General features: G+C 45.3%; 1 protein-coding gene across 12 annotated transcripts in view; it reads right to left on the bottom strand.

Annotated features, from left to right (window-relative positions):
- The window catches only part of ccdc142 (coiled-coil domain containing 142), an 83,198-nt gene that overhangs the window by 22,891 nt on the left and 33,190 nt on the right, over positions 1 to 27,117 (bottom strand). For 9 of the 12 annotated variants that reach the window (XR_009713812.1, XR_009713815.1, XM_061273243.1 and 6 more), the window contains 6 exons: positions 23,627 to 24,780; positions 18,172 to 18,485; positions 12,404 to 12,490; positions 8,135 to 8,320; positions 5,760 to 5,926; positions 2,334 to 2,486 (listed from right to left, as the gene is read on the bottom strand). Coding sequence is in view for 10 of the 12 variants with exons in the window: in XM_061273243.1 (XP_061129227.1) it covers positions 2,334 to 2,486; positions 5,760 to 5,926; positions 8,135 to 8,320; positions 12,404 to 12,490; positions 18,172 to 18,485; positions 23,627 to 24,780 (2,061 nt within the window). In the remaining 2 variants the exon portion in view is untranslated. The remainder of the gene's footprint in view (positions 1 to 2,333; positions 2,487 to 5,759; positions 5,927 to 8,134; positions 8,321 to 12,403; positions 12,491 to 18,171; positions 18,486 to 23,626; positions 24,781 to 27,117) is intronic. The other 3 variants (XM_061273244.1, XM_061273262.1, XM_061273270.1) reach the window with 3 other exon arrangements.

Below are 27,117 nucleotides of genomic sequence, written 5' to 3'. Positions count from 1 at the left end.
ATAATCAGGATCGCTATCAGCCTTAATAGAGCTTGCTGATGAGCTGATCATTTGAATCAGGTGTGTTGTTGTAGGGCTGCACCTAAAATAGGCTGGGTTGGCGCCCTTGAGGACCGGAGTTGGTGACCCCTGCTTTAGACCAATTCAGAGCATCTGTCCTATTGCAGCTATTTTGCATCCATCTTCTTCCGCTTATCCGGGGTTGGGTCACGGGGGCAGCGGGTTGGGTCACGGGGGCAGCAGCTTTAGGAGGGATGCCCAGACCTCCTAAAGCTGCATGTGTTACTGTCCGGTCCGCGATGGAGATTAAAAAACAAACAATATTTGACAATAACACACCATCGAGGATTGCACCATCGCATCAAACGATGTGTCGTCAATTATGAATTTTACTAAGTGTGTTGGGCAGGATGGCTGAATGCGATGCGCGATTGACAACAAACAAGAAGAAAGGTGAGTTTTATTTCGGGGGAGATTTGTCATGTCTCGTCCCCAGTTTTGCTATGTGTCTAGGTTGCCATAGTTTCTGTTCGCGTCGCCCCTCTCTTCCTGTGTCACCTCAATCGATGTAACGTGTTTTGTATTTAAGTCCTGTCTGCCACTCGCTCACCGTTGGATCATTGCATGTGTTACTGTCATTCTGTTCCTGTCTTTGGTAATGTCACCCTGTCTTTTTGTTCCACGACTTTGTCGGTCAGTCCTGTTGTTGGTTTATTTGTACCATGAATTTCTTTAAAAAAAAAAAAAAAAAAAATTAAAAAAAAATAAATTAGAAATTTTTTTTTGTACCCATGTATAATACGCACCCCAGATTTTAGGAGAATAAATTAGTTAAATTTTGCGCACTATACACGGAAAAAAACGGTAATTGATTTTCATGTTGTATCATTTGTGCCCTCTCTGCATCCATTTCAACTTGGTGATCCTGAAAGGGGGATCCTTCCATCTGTGGTCCCTTCTCAAGGTTTCTCATTTTCCCCCGGTAGGGTTTTTTAAGTTTTTCCTTGCCCTTTTGGGAGCTTAAGATCAGGGGATGCTTTGAGAATAACTGTCAATTTCTGTCCATGTGAAGCCCTTTGAGACTGCTTGTGATTTAGGGCTATACAAATAAACTTGACTTGACTGTGCCCGGCCGGGCCCCACAGGCGAAGGCCCGGCCACCAGACGCTCGCCTTCGAGCCCCACCTCCAGGCCTGGCTCCAGAGGGGGGCCCCGGTGACCTGTCCGGGCGAGGGAAATCTGAGTCCCCCGATGAACCAATCAGAGGACATTATGTTTTACGTAGATTGTGGCGGAAAACCAATCAGAGGACTTCACGTAACACGTAGAGTACGTATCTCCGCCGCCATTGATAAATAAATACAATTGTTTGTGCAAAGAAAACAGCATTCGGACCCTCTAAAATGGCATAGACGAAGAGACATGCTTATGAGGCACAATTCAAGCTTCCTGGAAAGCAGGGATCATGACAACGACGAGACAATGACGAGGGAAATTGGCATGTCAGATGGCGAATATGATCAACTGTTTAATTATTTTATTTTTATTTTTTTTATTTTTTTTAAAGTCCCAATGATCGTCACACACATCTGGGTGTGGTGAAATTTGTCCTCTGCAATTAACCCATCCCCATGTGATTTTGATCCATCCCCTGGAGGAGAGGGGAGCAGTGAGCAGCAGCGGTGCCGCGCTCATGAATCATTTGGTGATCTAACCCCCCAATTCCAACCCTTAATGCTGAGTGCCAAGCAGGGAGGCAATGGGTGCCATTTTTATAGTCTTTGGTATGACCCGGCCGGGGTTTGAACCCACAAACTTCCAGTCTCAGGGCAGACACTCTACCACTAGGCCACTGAGCTGGTTGGTAATTTGGATAAAGAAGATGAGGACTTGGACGGATTTGCGTATGAATATTGATCAACAATAATGTGAGTAGAGTACATGGTTAAACAGTAGAATAAAGTACAACCGAACTCACTTGCTCCCGTGACGTTTTTTTTGTTTACCATAAATCATGGCATGCATGTGCCTTATGATGCGGTGCACCCTATGTGTGTGTTAAATACAGTAATGGCACACATAACTGAGACTGCGCCTTTTAGTACGGTGCGCCCTTTGGTCGCAAAAATACGGTACGTAAATAAATAAATAAATAAATAAATAAATAAATAAATAAATAAATAATTAAAAAAAAAAATTCCACGATGCACCGAATTTATCCGCAATATTTGTTTCGAAAAAAAAGTCCGCGATAGAGCAAGGCCGCGATAGGTGAAGCGCGAAGTAGCGAGGGATTACTGTACATCGCAACTACAAAGGAAAAAGCTTGTTACCTGAAGGTCGCAGATTGCTACATCAACCTTGTGGAGCTCCTGCTTCAGTCCAAGTTGATTATGGATATGAAGAGTGGAAAGACAATTACTCTCTGAACTCATCGTCAAAGATTTTGTCTGCTTCACCAAATTGTCCAATGACTCTTTCAACACCTACGGAAAATAAGGATTTACTTTTTTTTCTAGGTAGTTACTGACATATTATTGGATTGATTCTTATTCACTAATTAATGCTAGTTGAATGTATAGACCCCTTCATGGCCTACATGACATCACGGTGTTAATTGGAGGCAAAAGAAAACGACATTGGAGGCAACAGGACGGAAGACAGGAGTAAACACAGCTACGTTTATGTAGAAAAATAGTGTCTTATTGTTTTTTAGAATAGAATAGAACAGAATGACTTTATTGTCATTGTACAATGTACAACAAAATTAAACCCAAAGAATGCTGCACACAAAACACGCATAGGAAAATAAATTAAAACATGATATTTAACACTGCACAACTTGTTGAAATAGATGGTATGAAATACAGGACAGCAAAGAGCCATTTGTCATTGTGTTGTCAAAAAAATTCATATCAGCGTGGAAGCGACATAAAATATGTACCGTAAATTCCGGACTATAAGCCGCGACTTTTTTCCAAAATGTTGAACCCTGCGGCTTATACTCAGGTGCGGCTTATATAAGGATTTTTCGTGATTTTTGTGATGACTTGATCACTTAAAGATTCAAGATTCAAGAGTTTTTTATTCGCCATGTTTGAGCGTGGCGGCTCGGTGGCGCACTGGGTAACACGTCCCTGTGTGGAGTTTGCATGTTCTCCCCGGGCCCGCGTGGGTTTTCTCCGGGCACTCCAGTTTCCTCCCACATCCCAAAAACGTGCTTGGTAGGCCGATTGAAGACTCCAAATTGTCCCTAGGTATGAGTGCGAGTGCAAATGGTTGTTTGTCTCTGTGTGCCCTGCGATTGGCTGGCAACCGGTTCAGGGTGTCCCCCACCTACTGCCCGATGACGGCTGGGATAGGCTCCAGCACGCCCGCGACCCCCGTGGGGACTAAGCGGTTCAGAAAATGGTTGGATGGATGTTTGAGCGTGCCTAACAAGTTATTTGACTTCGATAAAACACACCCTCTGTTCAACATTTAGGTGACTAACAACACTCAGGACATGTGAAAAATGGCAAAAAAACCCCAAAAACTTTTCACTTTTATACACTGCGGTATCTTGAAGAAAAAAACAACAACAAAAATACTATTTTGAAACACTACTATGGCTGCTGCTTATTCTGGCTGTGTTGCTTGTGACTATTATGAGCTTTAGTAGGAATGCACGCTAGGGCTCTAAACCCTTTCTCTTACTCTGCCATGTGACTAAGAGATTACACAAAGCAGTGGCGCTGTTTGGACCATCTGCATAGTATTAAAACCCAATCAATCAGCATTTAAATTCAATTCTTCTGACATTTTGCTCACCAAATACAAGTTGTAATGAACGTGAACTTTTAATGCATTTTATTCAGAAGGTTACTTTGAACCCTGAGGCTTAAATGGCGCCGTTGTAGTGGGTTGACATAATTCACCCGGAACCTAAATCACGTTACAGAGTTCCGGTGGGACAGTTTACACGTGTGGGACTTTCCTGTTTAGAGTAGGGTGTGTTAGGATCGTAAAGGGAAAAGAGTTTTTTACGGCCTCCGGGGCGCTCTAGCAGGAAGCAAGAGCGAGACAGACGAAGAAGAGATAATGCGCCGAAGAAGACGTGCTAGTTTGTCAAGACGGTTGCGTCACTCTTTTCTTTATTTCGTGGCCCGTCTACTCTGGATCTATACGTGTCGCTCGCTAGTTTTGTAATGTAATTTAGGGCTTCGTGCATGAATAAAATTAGCATGAACAGACCCTCATCACAATCGAAGAAATGGATAAAAGCGATGACAAAAGAGACTGAGAAAGTGTGAGGCGAAGGATATCTAACGATAATCCAATCGGACGCTGAGGAGGAAGACTTCGATGGTTTCAGTGCACAGGAGGAAGATGAAGACGATGAAGCTCTTTTCTTACTTTTACTGGTATGTTTTTTAACGAGCCCTGTTGGTGTTGTACTACCGTGTTGCTGCTGTGTTATCGCCGCGTCTCAGTGACTTTTACCGGGTATGTTTTTTTTAATCCAGCCCAGTAGTCTTGTGTTACTTCCGTGTTGCTGCGGTATTACTGACGCGGCACGGGCAGTGTTTGGAAAGAAATGTTAAGGTATGCTATTAAAACTTTTAAAAAGCTTTCTGTGTCCAGTCTTTCTTTGTTAATAACTCGCGTTGGAAAGAAATGTTAAGGTATGTTATTAAAACTTTAAAAAAGCTTTCTGTGTCCAGTCTTTCTTTGTTAATAACTCGCGTGCACACTTCCTTGTTGCTGCGGTACTACTGCTGCGTCACAGGCAATGTTTAGAAAGACATGTTAAAGTATGTTATTAAAACTTTAAAAAGGCTTTCTGTGAACGGTCTTTCTTTGTAAAAAACGCGTGTGCACGTGCGGCTTATAGTCCGGTGCGGCTTATATAAGAAAAAAACTAAAATATCCCCCAATTTTAGCTGGTGCGGTTTATAATCCGGTGCGGCTAATAGTCCGGATTTTACGGTAAGCTACGCCCGAGTCATCATATTTAGTAGCCCACAAAAGTCAATAAATTGCATCTACTGCACGCTTGGTGCTAAATGAATTTGCTTTGTTCATTTGGCCATAGAATATATGGCATAAATGATGCACTAAAATTATTTTTCTTCGCTTTCTGAAGATCTTTCAAGTTTTTTTTATACCAATCTGCAGATCTTTCAAGTATTTTTTTATACCAATCTGCAGATCTCAAGTATTTTTTTTTTAATACCAAATCCTTCCATAACGTTTGAGTTCAAGCTGATTTCGCCTCATTAGATACATATTTCATAAATCTGACCTGCAGGCGCTGAAGTGATGGAAAATGTTATTCATCATAACAGTGTCGTATTTAATAAGAATCACTGATAGTAGTTTTTGGGTGAAATATTTTTTAATGCTGTTAATAAATGCATTTGTTTTCAAAAACCTTTTTTTAATATCCATGCTTTAGTATCTACTAAAAGTAAAAACCTTTTGTGCAATGACCTTTACATGCCATTTATATTACTTCACACAAACACTACATCCATCTGCTCCTGGTTCGGCCCCCCGGTCACAATTTAGAACCCAATTCGGCCCGCAAGTCAAAAAGTTTGCCCACCCCTGCGCTAACCCATCAAACATTTTCAAAGGAACGCAGACACAGCCTGGCCCATTCATTCAATGTCAGTGACCTCTGGCCCAAAGGGTCCTGGAGCACTCTTTTGACAAGACTTTTGATAAATGTATAGTATATTGTGCGACAATATATTGTTTTTCATTTGACAGCTTACTTTGAGGTCTCCTTGTGTGATGAGTAAGAACTTGTTGAGGCTCCAAGAGGAGAGGAACTGGTAGGCCTTTGACATGACCCACACTGTGGACAATTGCAATGTAGCTAATGTCAAGCTAACAGTCAACCTGTGGAAAGGGAGCCATGTTGGGAAGAAGCTCAATGTACCTGAAACAGAAAAAGAACTAGCTCAAAGTAGCTGAAACAGAAAAAGAAGCTAACAACTGTGCTGGAGTTGTAAAGTGTCTAAGAGGCCAGTAGTAGAAATCTATCAGTTATGTCACAGTTATATAATTGTGATTTGTGTGTGAAACAAAGGACGAAGATTTCGATGGATTTAATGATTTGGAGTGACACAGATGGTTTGGTAAACTTGTTATTTATGTTAGTTATTTGGATAACTGTTAATATGTTACGTCAGACACGTTTTCTGTTCCTCGTTTGTGTTTATGTAACGTTAGCATACCGTATTGTTTAGCCTATTGTTGCCTATTCATGTCTGTTCTTGGTGTTGGATTCTGTCAAATAAAGTTCCCCCAAAAATGTGACTTGTACTTCGGTGCGACATACGTATATGTTTTTTTCTTCTTTAGTACGCATTTTATGGCTGGTGCGACTTGTACACCGGAGCGACTTATGTCTACGCCTGAGTCATCAGTCATGTCACAACTCGGGCTACGTTAACTGCAAAGCTGATTAGCATATGTGGTGTAATTCAAGAAATAGACCATGCTACACTCACCCCATCATTCGGGATGGTGTCCATAGTTTCTTTCTTTTGCTTTTCTGAGCAGAGAACGCACAGAATGCCTCTGTTGACATGACTTTAACAGTTCCTTGTCCTGTCCCCCGTGGGACCTGCACCAATGGACTGAATCTTGACAGAAGCCCGCGACAATTGGGCGGGGTCTCGTCGGTGACGGACTTGTAGTGTGACGTTTCGCCCAGTTTAAGACACAGAATGACATTTATCTCATAGTCTAACCGTGCGACTTTTATGAATGACAAAAATGTGTAGTTTGAAAAGCTCATAACATTGTGTCACGGTGCCCAAGGGCTCCGGTACAGCCCACTTGTTTTGTGGGTTTGTTCGTGTGATGTTAGCGAGCTGAGACACTGTGACGTAATTTCGGTCAAAAAGAAGTAGCAATACAAGGCAAAATGTTAGATCCCTGAGATGGACAGAAACAGGTAGAGTTTTCTGCTTAAATCATATCACACATCAGTCTCGTGGGGGTGCATAAATATATTGTAAGGATTTTTTTTATTTGACTTCCCCTTTGAGTTGTATTCAACAAGATCTGTGACTGGCTTCAAACCTTTTTGTTTCTTATTATTCAAAATTTAACCTACTGTTACACGTTTATTCACTTCTGTTGGAGTTGCTTGTTTAGTTGAAAGTTTTTAAAGCTTACATATCACATTTATTCTTCCATTTTACTCATTCAGTTGTGGTCTGTATGAAGTGGAACAGCGATGCTTTTGTCCGAATTCCTCATTTTGATAGCATCACAAGTCTCTCTTTTATACTTGTTCTGAGGTGCGGCTCCGAGCAAGCTGTTTTTGGTGCAGTCTCTTTAAATGCAATCGAGATAGTTCACACCCCAACCCCTCCAGGCCACGGGTGGACGCGTCTTCTTCGGTCGTACATATTTGTAGTGTGTTACAGTTAGGTACAGTTATCTTGCGTTGTAGCACAAACTTTTTAATTGATTAAAATATGTCAAAAGAAGACTTATCCACAAAACCATACATGTTCTGACCCAGAGCGAGAGGACACTGAACACGACGGACCTTTTTTTTACTGTTTCACTTTTTACTGTTTCCGTCTCACCTCTCAATCCCACGTTACCACAATATGGATTTTAGTTAACCGTAGTCCACAGGCTCGTTGAGGTTCTGATGCTGGGGTACGGTGGAACAATTGTGTCGATTAACGGAACATTTTGATTTTCCCACTTGTACTTTTGGCATATTGACTTTGGAATACAAAAGTCGCCGCAATTAATGGCGGATTTGCAAAACCGTTTGGCAACATCCATTACCTTGTTTGGTAGTAGCCCTCCCCCCCCCCCCAAAGACTGTGACGTAATAGATAAAAATACGTAGAAAATGGAGAAAACTGAACGGAGTGAAAAATAGCACCCTAACAGACCATAAAAGTATCTCTGCAACACCTGAAGGGATAGATCACACTTTTCTACAATTTTGGAGACTCCAAGTGCACAATAAAATGAATATGAAAGCAAAAAAAGTGGATTTTCCATGATATGTCGTCCTGAGCAAAGATCTAAAATTGTTGTCACTCATCAATCCAAGGTACATTTTGACATCAGCGACAGGCTGAGACACTGGTATTGACCACAGCATGTTTACCTGGTGCATTGCAGTAAGAAAGAGAGGACAGCAGAGGCTGAGTGAGCTTTATCAAGTACTCTGCGGTCTCAGACATCATCACACTGTCATCCTGATTTGATGAAAGTGCGAAAGACCTGCTGTGTTGCTTTCTGGCTGTCAGAAGACACTTGTCTTTTTCAGCTGCTCCCAAACCTTGGCACACCACTGAGAAAAGACAAATGATGAGCGAAGGACAACATGAGGGGATGGTACGGTATACACATATTACAAAAAATATACTTGAGGTACATAACAAGCTTTTATTGACTTAATTACACATACATTTATTGGCTTCACTAGATTTCCTATTGCAATAAAGAGTGCTTGTAGTGACATTTAACTTGTCAGATCTGATAATGTGTCTATTCTTAGTATGAATGAGTTCCCCAATCAACAAGAAGGATCATTAGCCTTAACCTCAATAGAAAAGTCAAAGTCAAAGTCAAAGTCAGCTTTATTGTCAATCTCTACACATGTCACAACACACAAAGAGACCGAAATTACGTTTACTCTATCCCACGGTGACGAGACACCTAACACGATAGACATACATGTACGCGACACAATATAAAAACAAGAAGGCAAAAAGTCAAACAATCAATAGTAAGAGTGATGAATAAATAATAAATAAACAGATAACACAATAAATAAGAGGAGCAAAATGGAGCCAGCAAGCATAGCGCAAAAGTAAAAAACATCATAAACAAAAAGGCACAAACAATAAATAATAAGAGTAATAATAAATAATAAATAAACAGATAACACAACAATTAAGAGCCAGTGTGCATACAGACGGTACAGACAGTAAAAGTACAGGACGCTACGCAGAACGGGGGAGCGAGTTCAGACAGGGTGTTCTTTTCATCGATACCAAAAGAGACACGAGAATGTTCATCAAATATGATTTACCACGCATAGTAAAAGAAAAAGCGAAAGTCAAATGTACGTAACCCCAAATGATTTACTTTGCATCAAAACTACCGTTTTTTTCCGTGTATAATGCGCCCCCATGTATAATACGCACCCTAAAAATGGCACGTTGATGCTGGAAAAAAGCCTGTACCCATGTATAATACGCACCCAATTTTTTAATTTTATTTTTTTAAGTCCCAATGATCGTCACACACGCAGGGAGGCAATGGGTGTCATGCCTCGTCTCCAGTTTTGGTTATGTGTCTGTGTGCTCGCCCCTCCCTTCCTGTGTGCCCTTGATTAATGTAACCACACGCACCTGCCTCTCGTTACCTGTGATGTATTTAAGTTCTGTTTGCGGGTCACTCCCCGTCGGAGCATTGTGCGTAAGATGTGGACAATGCATGTCTCACGGTCACGGTCACGGTTTGTTTGGTTCCTGTCTTTTGTTTCACGATTTGGTCTGTTAGTCTTGTTAGTTTGTTGTTTAGTCACGTCAGTTTGCCGAGTCTTTTGAGTTTGCTGCAATAAACCCTGGTCCAAGCTGCACTTGGTCGCCCTGCTCCATTTCTCTACTCCGCACCGTGACAGAATGCTCCGACCATCACAGCGACCAGGGCTTGGACCTTCCAGCATCAGCTCCCGTCCGCGACGCGCAATCCACGCCCGTCGTTCGAGCAGGTTCCAGCGCCATGGGCTTCGCGGCCGCCATCAGAGTTCCTCCCGGTGCGACCGGCTCCGCTGTTGCAATCGGACTTCGCCCATCTGCGACGCCAGACTCGCGGTCGCCGTCGGACTTCGCTCCAGCGACGCCGGATCCGCGGCCGCCATCAGGGTTCCTCCCGGGGCCATCGGCTCGACGGCTGCCATCGGACTTTGCTCCAGCGACGCTGGACCCACGGCCGCCGTTGGTCCTTGTGCCAGCAGCGCCCGAACCTGCGATCATCACCCGACCCCACATCTAGGAAGGCAACATGCTCGACTCCTGCTACTGCGCACAACTCCGCCTCCCAGAATGCCGATTGCGGCATGGACTCCCCGAATGCCGTCGAATGCGGTCCTGTTTCCCCGGGTGTCCGCCGATTGCGGTTCTGTTTCCCCGGGTGTCCGCCGATTGCGGTTCTGTTTCCCCGGGTGTCCGCCGATTGCGGTTTTGTTTCCCCGGGTGTCCGCCGATTGCGGTTTTGTTTCCCGGGGTGTCCGCCGATAGCGGTTTTGTTTCCCCGGGTGTCCGCCGATTGCGGCTCTGTTTCCCCGGGTGTCCGCCGATTGTGGCTTTGTTTCCCCGAGTCGCCGCCCGAGTGCGGATCTGTTTGCCCCTAGTCGCCGCCCGAGTGCGGATCTGTTTGCCCCTAGTCGCCGCCCGAGTGCGGATCTGTTTGCCCCTAGTCGCCGCCCGAGTGCGGATCTGTTTGCCCCTAGTCGCCGCCCGATTGCGGATCTGTTTGCCCCTAGTCGCCGCCCGAGTGCGGATCTGTTTGCCCCTAGTCGCCGCCCGAGTGCGGATCTGTTTGCCCCTAGTCGCCGCCCCAGTGCGGTTCTCTGCCCCTAGTCGCCGCCCCAGTGCGGCTCTCTGCCCCTAGTCGCCGCCCGAGTGCGGCTCTCTGCCCTTAGTCGCCGCCCCAGTGCGGCGCTCTGCCCCTGGTCGCCGCCCGAGTGCGGCGCTCTGCTCCCCCGCCCCCCCGCGTGCCGCCGTGGGGGGTTGGGTTTTTGGGACGTCGGGAGCCGTCCCTTGTGGGGGGGGGGGTTCTGTCATGCCTCGTCTCCAGTTTTGGTTATGTGTCTGTGTGCTCGCCCCTCCCTTCCTGTGTGCCCTTGATTAATGTAACCACACGCACCTGCCTCTCGTTACCTGTGATGTATTTAAGTTCTGTTTGCGGGTCACTCCCCGTCGGAGCATTGTGCGTAAGATGTGGACAATGCATGTCTCACGGTCACGGTTTGTTTGGTTCCTGTCTTTTGTTTCACGCTTTGGTCTGTTAGTCTTGTTAGTTGGTTGTTTAGTCACGTCAGTTTGCCGAGTCTTTTGAGTTTGCTGCAATAAACCCTGGTCCAAGCTGCACTTGGTCGCCCTGCTCCATTTCTCTACTCCGCACCGTGACAATGGGTCCCATTTTTATAGTCTTTGGTATGGTCTTAACTAGGCTGGATGTAATTTTTTTTGTTGGCGTTGATTTCTCCGACTGCCCGTAAAGGCACCACCGCGGTCAGTGCGGACATGTGAAAAAGGCGTGCGGACGTGAAAAAGGCGGCTCTGTATGGGAGAGACGTTGAAGAGGAATAAAAACACCCTTGGAAACCAAAACTTGCCCCTCGTCATGACTCGGAGCCGCAACAAATGTTTCGGATTTGTGTAGGATACATTGTGACAGCAAACGAGCAGGTGATCGAGCAAGCGTCTGATACGAGAGCATTGCGGTCGTATGGAGCGTGTTTGAAGTGAACAGCAGAGACGAAAGGAACAAGGCGAAGTGTTGTGAAATAAAATATTACCTGTAATACGCATTTTGTTATTTGCTGATTGAAACTGCTAATTAAACTGTGAATTGAAACTAATAGGAAGAAAACAACTCTCGCTCTTTATATAGCTGACGTGTCTTGCGCAATCGTTCTGCGCATCTGTAATGGCGGCCTCCGTATGATATCCGGTTTGCGATGGAGATTAAAAACCAAACAATATTTGACAATAACACACCATCAAGGATTGCACCATCGCATCAAACGATGTGTCGTCAATTATGAATTTTACTGAGTAAGTGTGTTGGGCAGGATGGCTGAATGCGATGCGCGATTGACAACAAACAAGAAGAAAGGTGATTTCAAGTTTTATTTCGAGGGAGATTTGTCATGTCTCGTCCCCAGTTTTGCTATGTGTCTAGGTTGCCATAGTTTCTGTTCGCGTCGCCCCTCCCTTCCTGTGTCACCTCAATCAATGTAACGTGTTTTGTATTTAAGTCCTGTCTGCCCCTCGCTCACCGTCGGATCATTGCATGTGTTACTGTCATGATGTCTGTTTGGTTTCTGTTCCTGTCTTTGGTAATGTCACCCTGTCTTTTTGTTCCACGTCTTTGTCGGTCAGTCCTGTTGTTGGTTTTGTTGTACCATGATTTTCTTAAAAAATAAATAAATAAATAAATAAATAAATAAAAATTGTACCCATGTATAATGCGCACCCCAGATTTTAGGACACTAAATTAGTTAAATTTCGCGCATTATACACGGAAAAAAAACGGTAATATGTAAAGGCCAAACAGTATAGATTCCCTCACTTTCGATTGCTAATGAAATCTAGTCTTTTGTCTTTTGTGTGTGTGTGTGTTTGTTTTAGACACTAACCAGAGTCCCACTGAGCATGTGCTGCACTGACCAACATATTTACATTGAACTCCTCCAGCATGGCTTTGCACTCCTTTGGATGTATATCTGCAATAAATAAAAATGTCATTTAGACACAATAAGATGGCGGCGCGTGCACACGCAGCGGCCTCTCTCTGTCCCGCCCGAACGGTGTTTTGTAGGGGTGTAACGATACATCGATACACATCGATTAATCGATATAATGCTCTATGATTTATTGGCATCGATGCTATAGGTAAACATCGATTTATATCGCCGTGTTTGACCTCGGACATTAGACGCGACTTTATTTTGAAATCCAGTTCATTGTTGCTTGCTTCCTCTTTCCGGGAGCAGTGCGCCCGGCGTTGTTGTGTTGTGAGCAGAGCACGCACGTGAAAGGGGAGTCGCCAACTAGTACGCGGCTCCTGGGCTGGTGCTATGGCTGGTGTCCAAAAAGACGAGGAAATTTGCTCCCCTTTAGGCTTCAAGTCATTTGTTTGGAAGCACTTTGGATTCCAAAGAAAAGATGGCTCAACGGACAAGACACGTGCAGTTTGTAAATCCTGCCATGCGGTGATCAAATATTCAGGGAGCACAAATCTCGCCGCACATTTAAAGAAAAAACACGACATCAAAGTTCAGTGTTAAAGTAAGCAATTTGTATACTACAATACTCTTGTAATTTCCTAAATAAAGAGTTTGCAGTACCTTGTTGATTTTGCGTATGAATTGTTATAAATCAGGATATTGTTCTATATTTTTTATTAAAAAAAATAAATAAAAAATCGATCGTAGAGCACTATATCGCGATATATCGTGAATGAATCGCAGCAGGATTTAAGATATCGGCAAATATCGTATCGTAGTTCTTCGTATCGATATTATATCGTATCGTGACAAAACCCGCGATTTACACCCCTAGTGTTTTGTCGTTTAATGTGTGTTTGTCCGACAGTTTTATGTGTTCGTCTCGTCGTACTGAGTCGTGCTACAAGTACCGCGGGCTGGTTCTGCTCGACATCGGCGAAAGCGAGTTTTGTGGCGTTCTGGACTTTGAAGCGGGGACATTAAAGGAGCTCGGTCTGCTCCGTCCTGAAGCATCACCGGACTCGCCTGCTATTCCTCCCCCGGTTGGGAAGCGTCGGAAGCGGTGTGCGAGGAGGCTGAAGAGGGGCGAGCGCGGGCCGGGTTGGCGGCCAACCCAGCCCCCGTGCCTTCCATTCTTCTGGCGAATGTTCGATCGCTGGACAACAACATGGTTTACATTCGCCTGCTGAGATCTACGAACCGGACAGTGCGTAACTGCTGTGTGCTCGTGTTCACTGAGACCGTCGACATTCCGGACTCTGCTGTACATCTGGAGCGGCTAGCGTGCTATTGGGCGGACCGGGCCATTGTACGAGGGTTTAATCGCGAGGAGGTGGAATGTCTACATCCGTGACGAATGGTGCCGGGACTCTGTAGTGGTATGCAAGCACTGATCGCCACTGGCGGAGTTTGTGATCTCCAGGCTGTTAGGGTACTGAACTCTCTCCCCCCTTCTGCGTAGCGTCCTGTACTTTTGCGCTTTGTTCTGACTGTCTGCTGTGCACTCTTGCTCCGTTTTGCTGCTCTTTTTTACTGTGTTATTTGTTTTTTTATACATCACTCTTATTATTCATTGTTTGTGCCTTCTTGTTTTTATTTTGCGTTGTTTACTTGTATGTATATCGTGTACTATGTCTCGTCACCGTGGGATAGTGGAAACGTAATTTCGATTTCTTTGTGTGTCTTGGCATGTGAAGAGATTGACAATAAAGCAGACTTTGACTTTGATAAAAATGGCTTTTGAATACAAACTATTCTTGACATCTACTAAATAGACATACCGTATTTTCCGCACTATTAGGCGGACTTAAAAACTTAAAATTTACTCAAAAAACTACAGTGCGCCTTATAATGCAGATCACCTTATATGTGGATAAATTGATGAATTTGTTGATCCATACTGGTTGTACACAGCGCTCTGCCAAAATGTTTCAGTACATTTTAGTACGACTAGTAAATTACAAGGTCACATCACTTCCCAGCATTACGGCAACCGTGGTCAGGGGGTGTCACTGAATAGCTGTTGTACCCGCGAGGCTATTTCCTTTCAAAATAGGCTGTTCCATTAATGTTTTCGAGTACGTTTACGGATCAATGTCCAACGGAATCATAAAGAAGCAGCACCGATGTGTTAGATAGGTCTTTAGTCGTTTCGATCACTTTTATGGGGGAGAGTTTGAGAAACGTGATTGTTTACAGGGGGCCGCCATGACACTTAGTAAGCAGTACTAATTTGTTAGATCGAACTTTAGTCAGTTCCGATCATTTTATAGGAGATCGTTTGAGAAACGCGATTGTTTACACTTTGCTGAGGCTCATGGGAGTCTGCGAGCTGAGGCTTTTGGGAGTTTGCGGGTGGCTAATGCTATAATGATAGCTGCTATACGCACGAGGCTATTTCATTTCAAAATAGGCTGCTCCGTTAATGTTTCGAGTAAATTTACGGATCGATATGGAAGGGAAACATAAGTAAGCAGTACCAATGTGTTAGATTGAACTTTAGTCTGTTCCGATCACTTTTATAGGAGATAGTTTGAGAAACGCGATAGGTTAGTGAGGGCTCATTGGTTATTGGCTGGTGGATGCATACTGCAACCCTAGTCAACCTCAGTTTGTTGCGGTATAGCTTCTATTTTATGCGCCTTTTAATCCTTATATATATATAATAATTTCTAAAATAAAAAATTCAATGAGGGTGTTCCTTATAATCCAGTGCGCCTTATGGAGCGAAAAATACGGTAACTTAATCAAATAAGAGTATAAATCACTCCAATGTTTGACCAATGTGCAGAAGAGATCCATTTGTTGACCTATTACAGCTCTACTAATGAACTTGTCTCAATCCATTTACCTCGGACACAATAAATAAGAAAAGCAGAATTCATCTGTTAATATGTTTTATAGCAGGGGTCGGGAACCTATAGCTCACTGGCCATATATGGCTCTTTTGGTGACTGCGTCTGGCTCGCGGATAAATCGGACATTTGTTTACACAATTGAGGTCATAAATAATTTTGTTATATTATCAAAGTAAAAAATAGACCTACTGAAATCAAAATGTTAAATTCGCTTTCAAAATATAAAACATGATCACGTTTGCAATCCATCCCATCTGTTTTCTACTGCTGAAATCCACGGTTGCATCATATCAGCCAATTCCAGCTGCCCTTCGGTGTACAGAAGGGTGACACCAGGTCGGACAAAAAAAGCGCGATTTTTATTGGACAATACGGTGCCTACGGAGTTGTGAGAGGTAAAATTCCATCCGCTTTATTTAAAATTTCAGCTAGCTAGCTGGTGTGTGCCAGGCAAACAAGAAAGATGACGAAGAGAAAAAAAGATGACGATTACTGAACATTTCAGAGTGAGTGGACCGAAGAATTCGCATTTGTGGAGAGAGGAGGCTCTGCTACGTGCCTCATATGCAATGACAAAATTGCATCAATGAAACGCTCCAATATCAAGCGCCACTTTGAGACACGACATGCTACATTTACAACCAAATACCCAGCTGGGGACAGCAGAAAGAAAGCATGTGAAGAGGTCCTGAGGAAGGTCCAAGCTGGTCAACAGCAACTCCGTGTATGGACCAGACAAGGTCACTTTAATTCAGCTAGTTTTGCTGGCGCATTAGCAATTGTGAGGAACGGAAAGCCATTCACTGATGGCGAGTATTTCAACATTTATGCTTGACGTGGCTAATGAACTTTTTGACAACTTCACTGATAAAGAAAAGATACTCAAACGGATAAAAGACATGCCTCTGTCAGCAAGAACCATTCACGATCGGGCCATTATGACTGATGAGAGCCTCAACGCCTGCATGAAACTCAACCTCACCGCATATCAACCGGACTACAAAGCCATCAGCTAAACGATGCAGCCCCAGAAGTCTCATTAATGGTGAGCTTTTTTTCTAGGCTTCAATATAAAAATGCTATTTGAAAAGAATACATTAGTACACTCAAAAAATCCTTGGTCTTAATTAAAATACATGCATTTAATTGTATTTAGCCCATTGTTTTTTTTTTTAAATGGTATGGCTCTCACGGGAAATTATTTTTTAAAAATGGGCATTTATGGCTCTGTCCGCCAAAAAGGTTCCCGTCCCCTGTTTTATAGTGTACATCTGGGCTTCAACTGGTGATTTAATAAATGACAAATCTGTTGATTATTTTGTCAATTACTACTTGATGAATCAGTTGGGAAATGTTTAAATTTCCATCCCCGATAAGGCCCTAGGCCGTTTTCTGTAAAACTATTGGCCTTGCCTCCTTCGTCCAGCTAATTAGCTCCGATCTGCCACACCTGGAGGCCGATTACCCCAGACTTTTTAAGATAAGGCCAGCGGTGCACTCATTTTCTTGTGTTTCAGTTTTGTTCCCGATACCTATTTTTCCTTTTTTTCTCTTTTTGACAATACATTTTTGGCTTGTTTTGCCTGCACTCTCCTACTCCATCTATCCATTTTCTCTACCACTTATCCTCTCCATGGTTGTAGGGTACAATCCGGAACATGTTTCCAGCCAATCGCAGGGCACATGTAGACAAACAACCATTCACACACACAATCACACCTATGGACAATTTGCAATGGTCAATCTTTTTTCCAAAATCATCCAACTCTTCATATCCTTAATCTTTGACAGTAATTCGCTAACCCGACCTGAGCCGTGGCCTGCCATTTGTAAATGCCTGTCCTAAACCCCTGTCAAAACAGCCCAAGAACTTTGAGTTCCTGGTAGCAGAAGTTCCTGATAGCAGGAATTTTATGTGTGTGTGTGTGTGTATGTGCGTGTGTGTGTGCGCCTGCTAGTTTGCGTTCACACCGAGCAACAGTGGGCGAGGTAGTTTATTCAAATTGTATGGATGATGTGTCAGTAGGGGAGGGGGTATTGCAGAGGAAAGCCTGTACCTCATCATCTGTTCAACCTGTCAATTTCTTTTTCTCCCTTCCTTTAATATTGCAATGGTGAAACTATTGCTACAGTGAGACTGAAACTAACTGCACACTAGGGTCGTGCTTGTTGAGAGCAGCAGCCAGTGAAGATGCAGCTAAGTAAAATGTTGCACCAACTTTCTAAAATTTGAACGATGGATCGTCCTGGTTATTGATGCCCAACCCTATTGCAAACTAACTCTGAGTCACGTAATGGCAGTGGCCGACTAGCCGACATCTGCAGCCTAAGCAACACAAACCAAAAATACACTTCCAAGTTAATGCAACCAAACAGCATTTGTCACAGCACCGACAGCATGCTCCTTCAAACATTCCGAGTAGGTAGATGAAGAACCCAGTGGCTCATAGACCCTGGGGGAACCTTCCAATACTGTATGTGAACAAGGGAAGTACACAAACTACCCAGATAGATGGGGAGGTTCCTGAATTGGTTACTGCAGTGTGAAAGCCTCTTTTGTCAGCCGCAGCATGACAGCAGAGCGAGTCACTATTTTGTGTCTAAAATCTTGCAAATACTGTGCTTTGAGAGCTGAGAAGTAAAAGCGTTCCTTCGTAAAACAAACATTTAATTTTTTCACCAGTAGTGGGAGCAATGCTTGAATACTCGTGCAATTGAAAATGACTCACAACAGCATTTTATTGTGAAGTGGTCTTATCAACAATAGCATAACCTGACAATTTTCAGGATGTTTGTAGCAGTTGACTATAATATACGTACCCTGCACAGTAGTTATCTTCTCACCTGTGGTTGAAACCTGTCTAAAAATCTGAAGAACTTGGAAGATCCTGTGATTGTCATGGAGATTGATGCTCCCTGTACTTCTTGCTCCATGTGGTACATGCATCTGGAGCCACAATGCTTTGCTGCAGCGGGCCCACAGCAGTGTGCGGTACTCTCCAAACAGATCATCAAACAGCATTGACTGACTGAGGTCCAACCACTGAACGGAGCGAGGATGATAAGCACAGCCATCCTTATCTTTTTGACCATCTTCAACAGCCTTTTTCGGACTTGGCTGTCCAGAGCCTGAGCTATAAACAAAAAGCCAAAAACAACAGACTTCTGTCAGGACATCAAGAGAATGTTGTGTATGAGAAACATTGGCATATTATATCCTATGACAATTAATTCTCATCACAATTTATTCTAGTCACGAATGAAGAGTCACAAACGGCTCATTACAGTGCACTATAATTGTGGTTCCATCTTATAAACCAATGCTGCAGACCATTAGTCTAAAAACTTTATAGGAGCCCATCTTCTGCCTCGATGCTCATCCCCTTGTTGTCATCCTATATTTCATCTACATACCAAGGAAGCATTCTTTAACCCTTCTACAACATCTCTGACAACATCCAGATTTGCATCAGCCTGGCCTCTGCTCCTTTTGGTAGGCTTAGCTACAGGATCTTTCAGAGCAGGAACTTCACCATTTCCATCAAAGCAGCAGTATACAAGGAACTGTGTCTTCCTGTATCAATGTATGGCTCGTAAACATGAACGCCCGATGTGGGGCACATTCAAACCCGTAGAGGCCTTTAACATCTGATCCTGAGTATCAACATCAGTGTTGCACCTGAACGTGTTCAATGAACAAAAGTACATGAATTTGTTCATAATTTGGATGAACATGAACTAAACGTAGCGCATTTTTGCTTTGTGAACATTTTTTGGGAACACGCTCATTCTGGGACCTATGAATGGTTTTGAATGGCAGTTCACTTTCGTTCAAGGATGCCAGGTTTTCTCTACTTAGACTTCAAAATAAAACCCCGCTAAACACACTGTAAACGAGGCTTAAATAGGCGGGGGGGATTTGGCAAACCCGGCCACAAACAGTCGCACAGCGCGTGCACCATCAAAACGTGACAAAAGAGCAATAACAGACGCTCCATTTAATGAAAATTCATGTCACACGACGAGTATTTCCAGTCTCTACTCAGCCTTTCTTGTCAAAGAGTAACGATAAGATATCATCCTGTGAGAACATTCAGGAATTTTATTAGTTGTAGTGTATAGAACATACATGGGCAAACTACGCCCCCCGCGGGCCGGATGCGGGCGTTTAATCCGGCCCACTAAACCTGAATAAATTGTATTATTATACATTGTTTTGGGTCATTTTCCCTGCAATTACTATGTTTCCCCAGTAGCGCCCGCCCACGCATTTACTCCCGGAAGCCATGTAAAAAAGCTTGTTGCACACTCAGAAGTGCGTGTACGTACTAAGTAGTACAAACCCGGCGCACTCCGCGCTATTTCCATCAGTGCCGAATTTCGAGTGTGGGCTGTGACGTCAGCATTCTCGTAATTGACGTATTAAAATTTTTTACCAGACCCACACACCCAGCATCGCCATGCACCTTGCTCAGAACAATCTGCACTGAGTTAGGCATGTAAACTCTATACCTAGCCAATGCTTTCCCAGGCAAATCCTCTATGACGTCCTAGGGGTCACAAAAAGTGATGAAAAGATCACTTTGAAACCTTGCAACCTTACTGTGCAAAATTGCTATATCCTGAGTTGCACCTGCTACAAGGAATTACTCACCTTTGTAAGCGACATTGAGGACAGCTCATTTCCGCTAATGTAAACATTTTTGAAATTCCAGAAACAAAAATGATTGCACCCCTCCGTGAGTCATCACCTTATCGTGGTGGAGGGGTTTACGTGTCCCAATGATCCTAGGAGCCATGTTGTCTGGGGCTTCATGCCCTTAGTAGGGTCACTCATGGCAAAAAGGTCCTAGGTCAGGGGCCAGACAAAGCACGGGCCTTATCAAGAAAAATATAAATGGACTTCGTTTTCCCTCGCCCGGACGCGGGTCAACGGGGCCCCACTCTGGAGCCAGGCCTGGAGTTGGGGCTCGAAGGCGAGCGTCTGCTGGCCAGGCCTTCGCCCATGGGGCCCGGCCGGGCACAGCCCAAAAAGGAAACGTGGGTCCCCCTTCCCATGGGCCCACCACCTGTAGGAGGGCCAAAGGGGTCGATTGCAAAGAATGCTAGGCGGCGGCCATAGGCGGCGACCTTGGCGGTCCGATCCCCGGCTGCAGAAGTTGGTTCTTGGGACATGGAATGTCACCTCTCTGGCTGGAAAGGAGCCCGAGCTGGTGTGCGAGGTAGAAAAGTTCCAACTAGACATAGTCGGACTTGCCTCCACACAAAGTTTGGGTTCTGGTACAAGCCCTCTCGAGAGGGGCTGGACTCTCTTCCACTCTGGAGTTGCCCACGGTGAGAGGCGTAGAGCAGGTGTGGCTATACTTATTGCCCACCGGCTGGGCGCCTGCACATTGAGGTTCACCCTGGTGAATGAGAGGGTAGCCTCCCTCCGCCTTCGGGTGGGTGGAGGGGTCCTGACCGTTGTTTGTGTCTATAAACCAAACGGCAGCTCAGAGTACCCACCTTTTTTGGAGTCTTTGGAAGAAGTTAAAGTTAAAGTCCCAATGATCGTCACACACACATCTGGGTGTGGTGAAATTTGTCCTCTGCATTTAACCCATCCCCATGTGATTTTAATCCATCCCCTGGGGGAGAGGGGAGCAGTGAGCAGCAGCGATGCCGCGCTCGGGAATCAGTTGGTGATCTAACCCCCCAATTCCAACCCTTAATGCTTCTGTGCTCAACACGGATTGCTAATAATGAACACCATGCTCAAACATAAGGGTGTCCATGTGTGCACTTGGCAACAGGACACCCTAGGCCGCAGTTCGATGATCGACTTTATAGTTGTGTCATCGGATTTGCGGCCGCATGTTTTGGACACTCGAGTGAAGAGAGGGGCGGAGCTGTCAACTGATCACCACCTGGTGGGTTGGCACCGATGGTGGGGGAAGATGCCGGTCTGACCTGGCAAACCGTAACGTACTGTGAGGGTCTGCTGGGAACGTCTCTGCAGCCGGGGATCGGGTCTGCTGGGAACGTCTGGCAGAATCCCCTGTTAGAAAAGGTTTCAACTCCCACCTCCGGCAGAGCTTTTCCCACGTTCCGGAGGAGGCGGGGGGCATTAAGTATGAGTGGACCATGTTCCGTGCCTCCATTGTTGATTGTAGCCGACCGGCGCTGAGGCCGTAAGGTGGTCAGTGCCTGTCGTGGCGGCAACCACCGAACCCGCTGGTGGACACCGGCGGTAAGGGATGCTGTCAAGCTGAAGAAGGAGTCCTATCAGGCTGTTTTGGCCTGTGGGACTCTGGAGGCAGCCGACAGGTACAGGATGGCCAAGCGGAACGCAGCTTCGGCGGTTGCTGAGGCAAAAACGCGTGTGGGAGGAGTTTGGCGAGGCCATGGAGAAGAAAAAAGGATGGTTTCAAGGAAATTCTGGTCCATCAGCCGGCGTCTCAGGAGGGGGAAGCAGTGCACCGTCAACACTGTTTACAGTGGAGATGGCGTGCTGCTGACCTCAACTAGGGACATTGTGAGTCAGTGGGGAGACTACTTTGAAGACCTCAATTCCACCGACACGCCTTCCATTGTGGAAGCAGGGCAGAGTCCTCCAGACTCTGAGGCGGACTCTCCAATCTCTGCGGTCAAAGTCACTGAAGTAGTTAAAAAACTCATCGGGGGCAAGGCCCCCGTGGGTGGATGACATCCACCTAGAGTTTTTAAAGGCTCTGGATGTTGTGGGGCTGTTTTGGCTGACACGCCTCTACAGCATTGCGTAGACATCGGGGACGGTCCCTCTGGATTGGCAGACTGGGGTGGTGGTTCCCCTCTTTATGAAAGGGGACCAGAGGAAGTGTTCCAACTACAGAGGAATCACACTCCTCAGCCTGCCTGGTAAGGTCTATTCAGGGGTCCTGGAGAGGAGAGTCCGTCGGGAAGTCGAATCTCGGACTCAGGAGGAGCAGTGTGGTTTTCGTCCTAGCCGTGGAACAGTGGTCCAGCTCAATACCCTCGACAGCATCCTCGAGGGTGCATGGGAGTTCGCTCAACCAGTCCACATGTGTTTTGTGGACTTGGAGAAGGCGTTCGACCGTGTCCCTTGGGAAGTTCTGTGTAGGGTGCTTCGGGAGTACGGAATGCCGAGCCAACTGATAAGGGCGGTTCGATTCCTGTATCATTGATGCCAGAGTTTGGTCCACATTTCGGGCAGTAAGTCGGATTCGTTCCCAGTGAGGGTTGGACTTCGCCAAGGCTGCCCTTTGTCAACGATTCTGTTCATAACTTTTATGGACAGAATTCCTAGGCGCAGCCAAGGTGCTGAGGGTTTCCGGTTTAGGGACCTCAGCATTGCATCTCTGCTTTTTGCAGACAACGTGGTGCTGTTGGCTTCTTCAAGCCGTGATCTCCAGCTCTCACTGGAGTGGATCGCAGCCGAGTGTGAAGCGGTTGGGATGAGCATCAGCACCTCCAAATCTGAATCCATGGTCCTCAGTCGGAAAAGGGTGGAATACCCTCTCCGGATCAGAGATGAGATCGTGCCCCAAGTGGAGGAGTTCAAGTATCTTGTGGTCTTGTTCACGAGCGAGGGCAGAATAGATGGGAGATTGACAGGCGGATCGGTGCAGCGTCGGCTTTAATGCGGACTCTGTACCGGTCCGTCGTGGTGAAGAGAGAGCTGAGCCAAAATGCAAATCTCTCAATTTACTGGTTGATCTATCCTCCTATCCTCACCTATGGTCGTGACCGAAAGAACAAGATCCCGGATACAAGTGGCCGAAATTAGTTTCCTCCGGAGGGTGTCCGGGCTCTCCCTTAGAGATACGGCGAGAAGCTCGGTCATCCGGGAGAGACTCGGACTAGAGCCGCTGCTCCTCCACGTTGAGAGGAGCCAGATGAGGTGACTCGGGCATCTCACCAGGATGCCTACTGGACGCCTCCCTGGGGAGGTGTTCCGGGCATGTCCCACTGGTAGGAGACCCCGTGGACTACCCAGGACGCACTGGAGAGACTATGTCTCTTAGCTGACCTGGGAACGGACGAAGTGGCTGGGGAGAGGGAAGTGTGGGAGTCCCTCCTAAAGTTGCTGCCCCTGCGACCCGACCCCGGATAAGCGGAAGAAGGATGCATGAGTGGATGGAAAAATTATTGCAACATACGCTGTATTGAGCAGTGAAATTTTGGCAACACCAAATAATCGTTTGTCCTTAACTATACAGATTTTGAGATTGTCTGGAGCCAAAATTGTGATCGAAATTTGATTAATTGAGCAGCCCTACATGTTTGAAATTATTACCTGGGATTGACTGCTTGCCTGGTGGTTATGTCCAGTTCAACAATGTCTTGGTAAGTTCCCTCCATACCGCAGTCCCTGATTCTTTGGTTGGTATCAGCCTTCCTATTTGGTGGTAGCTCCTCTATTGTTACAGTGTGAGGAAATAGTTGTATAACAGGTGTCAAAGGATGTGATAGCCGTGGGCCGAGCAAGTCACCAGAGGAAACAAGCACATGAAATAGAAGCTCAACTTTGAACTGGTCCTGCTGGCAAAAGTCTGACAATGGGCTAGTTGACAAATCGTAGTAAATGGTGGGTTGATTTGACTCCTGCAAATGTTGAAAGTTTCTTAAAGGGTTGTTACGGTCTACATCTGTCCGTACTGTGCCATTGTTGGAGGTACATATTTGGCACTGAAAGGATAAGTTCTTCCTGTGGGTATTTTTGATGAGGGAAAATGTGGCCTTTTCTGAATCCGAATGATGCTGATTATTTTCACTGTCAGTGTTTTCCAAGTGAAGTTTGGGGGTGTGAAGATGGCAGGTGTGAAAGGAGGAGCAAGAGTTTAAGAACGTATCCTGTAACAGCTCCCAAGTTAACATTGAAGGGGATCTGGACAGCAAGAGGGCAGAAATTCCCGGCTTTGCATGAGATTCACAAACACATTGCTGTGCGGTCCACAAATGGAGTTGATTGGCTGCCGTATTTGCGTGATGTGCTGCCATAATACTCAGCAGGTCTTTAACTGAGACAGCAGCAGGTTGATGTCTCAGACTGTTTGTCAGCGTGGTGTAACAAATCTGTTGTAATAATTTAGTCCTCAGATGGGTGGTGCCGTACTGTATTCTCTGCTCATCCAGTGCCTTGTTATACAGCTCTGTGCAAGCTAAAACATCTGCCATGACTTCCCTTGGTGTGTGGTTTGAATCAGATTGCGCCATGGCAAACAGAACAGCATGGACATAACGTTCCATTACAACGAGCACTTGCAGGCCAAGCAAGTCAAGTGTTCGTCTAATTTCTTCCAACAACTTGTTCTGCTGGGCCAGGGCACGCCTGAGGTAGAGGTCAGACTGGACTTTTGCATAAAGACAAGACCAGTGGTTGAGATGAATGCGAAACTCCTGGCACAAGGAGACAAGATGCACCTTGGCTGATGAGCAGAGGTGTGGCATCTGCAGAGGACAGAAGAAATGTTAAATGAAAATCAATTCAACATATTACATCAGAATCTACCTCATCAAATAGTGAATAATAAATCTCATCATTTACAAATGTTATGCTCACTGTTGATTATTCACTGCATTTCAGCTAACAAACCTTTGTGACGCGTTTGAGGAAGTAGCCGAAACATGTAAAGCAGGTAAATTATCTTCCTGTCTGACTAAAAGAACTGTTTAAATAGTGAACTTAAGAAGACAGTATGAACCTTTACAAACCAAACTTTTGGGATATCTATGTAGTAGGGGTGTAACGATACATCGATACACATCGATTAATCGATATAATGTTCTACGATTTATTGGCATCGATGCTAAACGTAAACATCGATTTATATCGCCGTGTTTGACCTCGGACATTAGACGCGACTTTATTTTGAAATCCAGTTCATTGTTGCTTGCTTCCTCTCTCCGGGAGCAGTGCGCCCGGCGTTGTTGTGTTGTGAGGAGAGCACGCACGTGAAAGGGGGAGGCGACAACTAGTACGCGGCTCCTGGGCTGGTGCTATGGCTAGTGTCCAAAGAGACGAGGAAATTTGCTCCCCTTTAGGCTTCAAGTCATTCGTTTGGAAGCACTATGGATTCCAAAGAAAAGATGGCTCAACGGACAAGACACGTGCAGTTTGTAAATCCTGCCACGCGGTGATCAAATATTCAGGGAGCACAAATCTCGCCGCACATTTAAAGAAAAAACACGACATCAAAGTTCAGTGTTAAAGTAAGCAATTTGTATACTACAATACTCTTGTAATTTCCTAAATAAAGAGTTTGCAGTACCTTGTTGATTTTGCGTATGAATTGTTATAAATCAGGATATTGTTCTATATTTTTTATTAAAAAAAAAAAAAAAATCGATCGTAGAGCACTATATCGCGACATATCGTGAATGAATCGCAGCAGGCTTTAAGATATCGGCAAATATCGTATCGTAGTTCTTTATATCGATATTATATCGTATCGTGACGAAACCCGCGATTTACACCCCTAGTTAACATATATATTGATACCGCTCAAACTGTTACAGATTAAAATTATGGCATAGCAAAATCATATTCCAAAATTGTGTGTTGCGACGTGTTTGAACAGGTTGTGTCCTCTCAATTGCTAACAAACTATTAGATTTGTTAGTTTCCATCAGGTCACCCCTAGTCAAGCTTTAACACCATCTCCTGGTGAAATTTTGGAACTACTACATATTTTAGGATAGCCAATGTGCCTGGGCCAAATTTGACACCCAATTATACACTATCTTGTACCACCATGCCACTTGACAGCTGCTAGGGGTATTGAATGCCGTCTTCCACTTGTCTCCTTGCCTGATGTGCACCAGGTGGTACGTGTTCCAAAGGTCCAGTTTGGTGAAAAAAAAGTATAGTTTTAGAATGCAGACGAGAGGAGGGGAAGTGTGTAGCAGCTCTTCACGGTGATCACGTTGAGTCCCCAAGTCTATGCACGGGTGGAGTGAGCTAACTTTCTTCCCGACAAAAAAGAAGCCCACCCCCGTGGGCAAGGATGATGGGCGAATGATACCGGCCGCCAGTGATTCTTGGATATATTCTTCCATAGCCTGCCGTTTTTAACTGGACAAGAAATAGAGGCGGACCTCCGGTGGGGAGGTGCCGGGCAGGAGATTGATGGCACAATGGTAAGGCCAATGAGGAGGAAGAAAGGTGGCCTTGGTTTTGTTGAACGCTTCCTTGAACCCGTGGTAGCGAGTGGGTACGTTGGAGATGTCGGTTGGCGGGCTGGAAGTGTGGCTCCGAGGAAGATAAGATGCCTCTTTTAAGCAGTGTTGATGGCGTTCACTCCGCTCCCGCACTGTGCCCGTTTCCCAAGCCATCACGGGGTTTTGTTGTCGCCACCATGGGTGGCCCAGGATAAGGGGTTGACCTGGAACAGACACTAGGTGGAATTGGATCTCCTCCCGATGATTACCTGAGAGCAGCAGCGTGACAGGTTCCGTGACGGAGATCACCTCGCCGATCAACCATTAGTGGTGACAAAGGGAGACGCTCGATGCCCCACTGCTGAGCGAGGTCAATGTCCATGATGTTGGCCTCTGCCCCGGAGTCCACCAAAGTTGCCAGTGTCATGGTACTGTTCAAGAGCAGGTTGCGAGCATGGAGTAGAGTTTTATTGTGTGCAGGGGAACTTACGCAGATCCCTGTCATCATGTGAGCTCTGGCCTTTTAACAGGCACATTTAACGGGCACTTGATGACTCTCGCCCCCACATAACAGACACAGTAGCACCGGGGTGGAGGATGGCAGGGAGGATCTGGGCCATCTCCTGC

This window comes from Syngnathus typhle, linkage group LG1 (genome assembly GCF_033458585.1).
Source record: "Syngnathus typhle isolate RoL2023-S1 ecotype Sweden linkage group LG1, RoL_Styp_1.0, whole genome shotgun sequence".
Lineage (NCBI taxonomy): Eukaryota > Metazoa > Chordata > Actinopteri > Syngnathiformes > Syngnathidae > Syngnathus > Syngnathus typhle.
The sequence above is the reverse complement of the archived record's forward strand: the minus strand, read 5'-3'. Positions and strand labels throughout refer to the sequence as shown.